Below are 8,153 nucleotides of genomic sequence, written 5' to 3'. Positions count from 1 at the left end.
TAAGTGTACTCTATGCCATTATCTAAATGATTGATGAAGATATTGAACAGAACCGGATCCAGATCTGGTCCCTGCGGGACCCCACTCATTATGCCCTTCCAGCATGACTGTGAACCACTGATAACTGATGGAAGAATCCTTCTGTCAACCTAGTTGCATCAACACCAGGGGTTACGTCGACCTACCTACGGCACTCAGGGCTCAAAATTTTTCACAGTCGTGAGCGACATAACAAAGTCAATCTAATTTGTAAGTGTAGACCAGGCCTGAGTCACAATCCTGTTGACAGCTGTTAATAATACTGCAGGTAAAACCAGCAGCAGGAGGATTTAGCCACATGATGTGATGCTATTATAAAATATTATCAAGTTAGCATCCTCATCAGAATGGACCCATGTTCAAGGATAATGCTGCTAAAAAGGACTCCCGGATTACCCACTTACATGCTATCTACCCTCAGGCTGAGCTGCTCGTCCTTTGAATGACCGTGTTTGGACACAGGGTATTTTAAGGTCTCGCTGCAGTGCAGTAGAATTTTTTTTGTTTACACACTCCAGCTTTTCAAAATAAACAGCTTCCCTTATATACGGCGCTGAGATGCTAGAGGGAGCTTGACATGGCTCTGTAACGGGATCTGAGCAGCAAGACAAAACTGCAGCGATTCTGTTTCTGGCCGGGCTCCTCACCCCGAAAGGTCTTGTCCGCAGTGATCTAAAGACAACACAACAAGCTAGCTCAGGTATACACCGCAAGGAAATGATGATTCGACCAGCCTGGCTACCTCGCAACAGCAAGCACAGGGATCAGCAGCAGTTGGGAACACTGGCGTGAGGGAGCCACTTGCATCACTCTGCAATGGTTCCTCCCCCAGCAGACCCAGAACTGTCCTGGTGGGGGCTGGAGGGAGCTGTGGCTGGGTCATACAAGGTGCTAACAGTCAAAGGGAAGCTGCATTCGAGATGGGGGGGGGGGGGAGGAAAATATCGGAGGACAGATCACAGGGGAGCTTGGAGGGCTTGCAGCATGAGCGTCAGGAGAAAAGGCCTTTCCTGTAACAGTACCTCGCTCTAGTTTTTAGAGCTATTGGACGACAAACCGGTCACCAGTATAGTGCTGAAGTCTGCTCAGCCTGGGGCTTGCTGAGGAAAATTCCACATTTGGGGGAAAGAAGAAAAGCTCTCTCTCTCTCTCTTTCTTGTTTGTCAGGTGGGTGAAGCTGCTCAAAGGGTTGGAATGTTAGAATAAGTCCTGGGAGACATGGATGGGAGGGAGAGCAGCTGAATTGGTCACAGAGGTATGATAAATGCAATTTATCCTATGGCTGTTACAATGGGGGTGTGTGTATGTGTGTGTGTATGCAGCGTAGACCTGAAGAAGAGCTCTGTGTGGCTCGAAAGTTTGTCTCTCACCCCAACAGAAGTTGGTCCAGTAAAAAATATTACCTCCCCCACCTTGGCTATGTGTGTGTGTGTGTATAGACCGATAGGTATGGGCTTTATATTTACCCAGTGTATTGTATTTTAAAATTCAGCCAAAATTTATTTATAGTGATATTTCTAGCCAGAGGCAAACAATATTACACCCCTTACTGTAGCCCCACCACTGGAAACAGTTGTAGGAAGAGTCATGAAACCCAAGAATCAGATTCCTAAACCCAATTGACAGATTCAAAGAAAAAAATATATAGCTGAGAAGAGGAGCTGTTTGCCTATTGCACCGATTTCTCCAGAGAACAGAAAGGAGATGGAGGTTGAACCCAACCTCTGTTTCAGGACATGGAAGCTGAGCTTCCATTTTAGCAGCTGCATTGAAACTCTAAGCCCAGGATCTAGGATGAAAGGCCACTGGCTGTGCATGCGTGTCTGTGACGGGGACGGAGGGCAGGCAAGGAGGAACTGGGCCGAAGGCAGCATCCTATAGCAGCACTAGTCCCACCACAGCAATCACCATGAGGATACCGGCAAGAATACAGATGCTAATGAAGACAATGTCACTAGTGTCCTGGCTCTTGCTCTCATAGGCCTCCACTGCTTCTGCATCCTGCCCGTGGGACTCTACCAGGTTCTCCGCATACTGGGTCAGCCGGTAGGGGTCAGAGCTCGAGATAAGGTTTACTGAGGCTTCTTTCCTCTTAGGCTCGCACTGCACTTCATATTCATGAATGTCCTCCTGGTTCCCAGCCGAGAAGTCGATATACAGGATACTGACAATCACAGACGTGTGGTTTCTTTTCTACAAGACAAGGTTTTTAAAGGGCAAGGGTTTGTTTTTACTTGTCAGCCTTACGAATTAATAAAAACTAAACCCCCAGAGTAACAAGTTTCAGGGCGTAGCCGGAGTTAGGTTCTTCACGGGAAAGGAGAGTTACAGGGTATTCATGGTATTTCATTGCCAGCAGCTTGAAAGCATGCACTGAGAACACGCATTGAGAACGCACATTGAGGGCAGGGGACTGGACTCGATGACCTCTCGAGGTCCCTTTCAGTCCTAGAGTCTATGAATCTATGAATAAGACAGGCCATGGGGCAGAAACCAGGTTGATCAAATTCCCTAGAAATAGAGAGCCTTATTTTCACAGGGGCGTTAATGAGAGCTGCAAGTGCTCAGCAACTCAACCATGTCAGGCCAACACCCACTGTAAAGGTTTGGGAGTTGGGACTTGTAGGTTCTGTTCCTGGCTCTGGCACTGACTTGCTGTGTGGGCCTAGGCAAGTGACTTGGGCCAAGTTTTTCCAAAAATGGCCACTGATTTTTGGGTTCCTCAGTTTTTTGGCTGTCCAGCACCTAGGTCCTGAGAATCCCAAACTCCAGCTGAAATCAACCGGAGTGACAGGACCTCAGCATCTCTGAATAAGACCCATGGAGCCGCATGTTGGATATCCAAAGTAAAGCACCCAGAATCAGTGACCCATCTATAAAGAGGTGGGCCTTTCTGTGCCTCAGTTTCCCCTTTCGTGAACTGGGGCTAGTTTACCATGGGCATAATGTTGAGAGACCAGAGGTGTGTCCAGTGCATGGAGTTCTTTGGATGCAGCAATGGTGGGGCTTGCTCAGGCCAGGCAGGGCTGCCAAAAGCATGTGCATAGTTTTTATCTGAGTAACTAAACGCTGGGTGCACAGTGCCCTCTGCCTCAGGCCTGCGTTCACGTGGGTTACAGTGACCCAACAGAACATATCCTAAATCAACTGTACAAAATTCTGACCTCGAGCAAGTCACTTCATCCATTATCCCCATTATACAGATGGGGCTAATAGTTCCTTTCTCGCAGACCCTTTCGGTACGTCTACACTGTGATAAAAGACTCGCAACAAGCCCAGGCTCAGGCTGTGGGGCTATAAAATTGCAATGTAGATGTTCAAGCTCAGGCTGGTGCTGGGGCTCTGAAACCCTGCAAGTGACTCCAGCCCAAGTACAAATTCTACACTGCTATTTTTAGCCCCATAACCTGGGCCCTGTGAGCCTGAGTCAGCTGACCCTGGCTCTGAAACTTGGTGCTGCAGGATTTTTCACCCCCTGCAGTGTAGATGTACCCTTAGTCTTGTATATTTGGATTGTAAGCTCTTCAGCAGACGGACTGTCTCTTACTATGCGTGCGTGCATGTGCATCATTAGACGCAGATTTGTTATCATCCTACTGTATTTGTTTTAGGTAAATAGGATTCACTCCTTATTATACTGATCACTTACCTGGGACTCAGTACCGCAGGTGTCGAACCTGGTGTGTATTTTAAAGTTCAGGCCAACCACTTGGGCAGGACAGGATGGGGTCCCTAAATAAATCTTATTTCTCTCCAGCTGGGCAAGAGACTGCACAGGAATCTGGATCTGGAAATCTGTTCGCGTGCAGCTGACGTTCACGGGAACAACTGTTGGGGGGGAAGAAAGAAGCTCGTCTAAAACTCACAAGACTGCACCGAGTGGGGATTTTCATCAGTACTGTGCAGTGCACAGTACAAGGCAGTTCCCATAGCTGAGAGTGGCACTGTCGCTATTGTCACCATGTCATACAAAGAAGACTACTAGTGGCATCCACAAGCAAGTGACCAATGTTGACAATGCTTACGGTTTTATTGTGAGTCTTCTGATATCTAGTGTTTTTCTTAAAGCCCCAGCTGCTGGAGTCAGGTGAGTATGTGAGAATTTCAGCTTCCATTAAAAAAAAAACTGTAAAGTTTCTAGTCCTCACAGTAGTGGAGAAGATCTTTAAAAGTGCATGATCTGAGTGTAACCTAAAGGCTCAGAAAGGAGAAGGCAAAGAAAAAGAACCCTACATTTATCATTTTTAAAAGTCTCATGAATTTTAAACCCAATCTCAGGATTTCTGGGGGCCTGACTCATGATTTTTGAACACTTGGGGCTAGCAAAATTCTGCATCAGCATCCATTGGGAACACAACAGGGTGTGTATTGGATCCCTTTGTTTTGGGATGCGATTCAGAGCACTTCTGACAATCTAGAAAAGCTTGACCATCCTGGGATCTGAAGAAGTGGTTTTTTACCCACGAAAGCTTATGCCCAAATAAATCTGTTAGTCTTTAAGGTGCCACCGGACTCCTTGTTGTTTTTATCCTGGGATCTAGTTATCCAAGATCCTGCCAATGCCACACATTTCAGACCGGTTTGTAACCCATTATTGGCACGCTTGGCTTTACACATGAATTGTGTCCGCACACCACATGGTTAATACTCTGGGCCTGGTTCTGCCAGCCCCCTTCCTGGGGGAGCAGTGGGGTGGGAAGGATGCCAGTCAAACTGGTCAGGTAAAGGCTGCATCCCACAAAGGGATCTGAGAGCACGTGCACAGCATTCTGCCTTCCTGTGCTCCCCATGGGGCAATGCAGCTCAGTGCCACCCCAAGGCAGGGTCATGGTAGTGTCTAATGTGCTCTCTAACCATATGTACCCCCTGCCTAGTGCAGCATAGGAATGTCTTCTTGTCACCAGCTGAGCACTGTTTTCTGCACTGATGAGGGAACCCTCTCCTCAGGCATGTCTATGTAACAGTTTGACCGGTCTGCCTTTCTCCCAGCTCTCTGTGGAATACTCTGGTCCCAGTGTAGACCCAACTCAGGCATAGTCTACACCTAAAACATAGGGCCACCTCGCTACATCATTCAAAATTTCATGCCCCGTGCGACATAGTTAGATCGACCTAAACCCCTGCTGTAGACACAGGTAGGTCGCCAGAAGAATTATTCCATCAACGTAGCTACCACCTCTTGGAGAGCTGGATTAAATGCATTGATGGAAAACCCCCTTCATCAGCGTAGGAAGCGTCTACACTACAGAGGCGCAGCTGCAGGGCCATAACTGCTATAGTGTAGACAGTCTATGCATGTAGTACATGGAGTTCTCAAAACATGGGAGTTTTACGGTTTCTGTTATAGACCCTGCTGGTCTACCTTGCAGCTGTGGGAAATGTTACACCCAGCACCAGCAAGTCAGCAGCTTTTCGGGAATGGAATCACTCAGTGAGTCAGGCACGGGTAGGAAGCACCACGTGGCTGAACAGCATGAAGCACGGGACTCGGAGCTAGGATCTTCTGCATTCTAATATTGGAATGGCCTTGAGTACATCAGTGTCCCCGGGCTCTACTCCTCCGTGTCCCCCACTCTAGAAAATGGGGTAACAATACCTACCTTGCAGGTGTTTTGAGAAGACAAATCAGGCGCTACAGTGAACTCTGATGATGTAAAATGCTAGGGGGCTGGTTCTTCATGGCCATGCACCTTGTGCAGTCACTGACCCCGGTACACTTTACTTTGCACTCGTGTAACTGCCTACCTGAGGAGCAGGGCAATGGAGAATCGGGCCCCCTAATCCATAGTTCTACGGAAAGTGTTGCATCTGTGTCTGCCTATATAGCAGCTGGCCTTTCTACATGGAGAAGACAAACATATAAACCACGTGGAAAAGGAAATAAGAACAAAAAACCCCATAATATTTAAAGGTACCTCCCACCGAGGCTTGGCCCAAACACTAACAATATGAATTATTGAATTATTCTAACTAACTCCGTTAGAATCAGACTCTTATGAAACTGATAAGATGCAATAAAATCAACAGGGAAAAAATTGTGTCACTTTACTACACTTAGTACATTATAGAACCATTAGAAGATTTACTAAATAACTAGAGTGCATTAAATCAAGGGGAGGAGAAAATGGATCCTCGCTCTCGAGTTGAAGGCTTCCTTTAAAATGACCATAAATCACATGGACAGCCCAACTCACATCCTTTCATGGGCCCAGCTAGACAGAAAAATATTTACGCTAATTACAAGAGCCTGATACAGCCCTGTCTCTGTATGTCATTTTATATACTTCACCCATTACCGCACTGAGCACACCATGGCATCTGGACTTCCACTGGGGCCTTTTCCTTACAGTCTCCTACTGTTCCACTGCCACTGAGGGAGCACCATTGGTGGCAGTATTAGTGTACTTGCCACCATGGGATCTAGCCCTGCTAGTGCAGACCAGGCTAATGAGAGCAGTTTCAAGCCTCTAGGGTGTTTGTTATGCATTGTCCATTAGTGTCAAGAGATCCCAAATCAGACTGGGTCCCAGCTGTGCTAACTGCTGTACATACACACAGTAAAAGACAGTTCCTGCCCCTTGTCATCTAAATAAACAAGGGATGCCAGATCACATGGGACACCCAAGAATCAAACCCAGTTTGCCAACAGCCCAGTCTAGTACCTTACTCACCAGACCACCCTTCCTCACTGGAGCCAGAGCAGAACACTTTACCATTTGAATCTCTACTCCAAAGAAAGAGTCAGTCCAAGGGAAACTTCACACAAGAAGCAATCCCAGGTTCCATCATGAAGATGGTCATCCTCCTTTGCAGCGGCTGTTTATGGAAGATTTGTACCACACAGACTGTTAACTGCAAGCAGATGTGTGCACACAGATCACTGGCAGGTGTAGGAAAGTAACATGCAGAGATAATTTGCTGAGGAAAACAGTGGTTTTACATTCTATTTTTTCCTTTCAAAATTTAACATTCATCATGTGGATCTATGCAACATGGGTCTAGCGGGATTCAGGAGACTTGGCTCCCTGCTCTGCCACTGACTTGCAGTATCACCTTGGGGGAGACACTTGACCTCTGCACCGGTTTCCTCCATCCCCTCCTCCACCTTTGTCTGTCTTGTCTACTTAGTCCCTGCCCTGAAAAGCTTACACTCTGTCACTCACTATGTGTATATACTGTGCTTAGCACAATGCAGCCCTGCTCTCCATGAGAGCTTCTGGATGCTACTGGAAATCAAACAATAAACCACATTGATTCTGAGGCGGGAGGCAGAATCACGGCATGGCTACACTACACAATTAGGCGATCTAATTTACGTCAGCAGACAGCCTTTCCAATAATGACATTGCTTGTGCGCGGCTACACTTTGTTCCTCCTGTTGGCGGTGCGCGTCCTCCCCAGAAGCGCTTGTGTCGATTGTATGGTCAGTGCGGGGCACTGCGGGACGGCTCCTGACAGCCAGTATCAGTCGACGTAAGCAACGCAGTGCGTGCACTGGCACTGCACCAACCTAACTACGTCAACATTGACTTGATGCCTCTCATGGAGGTGGAGTTAAAAGCGGGCTAGACTACGCTAGAAACGCTACAGTGCTGCAGCTGTGCCGCTGTAACACGTCTGGTGAAGATGTTCTAAGATGATGGGAGAGAGCTCTCCCGTTGGCATCATAAAATCACCTCCGTGAGAAGCAGTAGCTATGTCGGCGGGAGAAGCTCTCCTGCCAACACTGCGCTGTCCACACCAGCGCTTAGGTTGGTGTCACTTATGTCACTCAGGGGGATGGCTTATTCACATCTAGTGTTGCCAACCCTCCAGGATTGGCCTGGAGTCTCCAGGAATTAAAGATTAATCTTTAAAGTTTATGTCATGTGATGAAATCTCCAGGAATACATCTAACCAAAATGGGCAAGCCTTCTGAGCGATGTAAGTTATACCGACATAAGTGTATAAGCCTTCAGCGTAGCGGGCAGTTACGTCGGCAGGAGTGAAATTTTAGTGTAGTTGCTTCTATAGTTAGAGCGACATAAACTACTTGCATCAACCTAGCTCTGTAGCGTAGACTAGGCCTGTCATAACTATGAAGGGAAGGGTAACAGCTCTCTGTGTACAGAGAC

General features: G+C 47.3%; 1 protein-coding gene across 1 annotated transcript in view; it reads right to left on the bottom strand.

Annotated features, from left to right (window-relative positions):
* Nucleotides 1–1,914: 1,914 nt before the first annotated feature.
* Nucleotides 1,915–8,153, bottom strand: part of CDCP2 (CUB domain containing protein 2) — a 26,456-nt gene continuing 20,217 nt past the window's right edge. The window contains exons 5-6 of the mRNA XM_024219633.2: nucleotides 3,689–3,867; nucleotides 1,915–2,232 (exon numbers count right to left, since the gene is read on the bottom strand). Coding sequence (XP_024075401.2) covers nucleotides 1,915–2,232; nucleotides 3,689–3,867 — 497 coding nt within the window. The remainder of the gene's footprint in view (nucleotides 2,233–3,688; nucleotides 3,868–8,153) is intronic.

This window comes from Terrapene carolina, unplaced genomic scaffold, assembly GCF_002925995.2.
Source record: "Terrapene carolina triunguis isolate 2854851 unplaced genomic scaffold, T_m_triunguis-2.0 Scaffold102, whole genome shotgun sequence".
NCBI classification, from domain to species: domain Eukaryota; kingdom Metazoa; phylum Chordata; order Testudines; family Emydidae; genus Terrapene; species Terrapene triunguis.
This window is presented reverse-complemented; position numbering and strand designations above follow the sequence as displayed.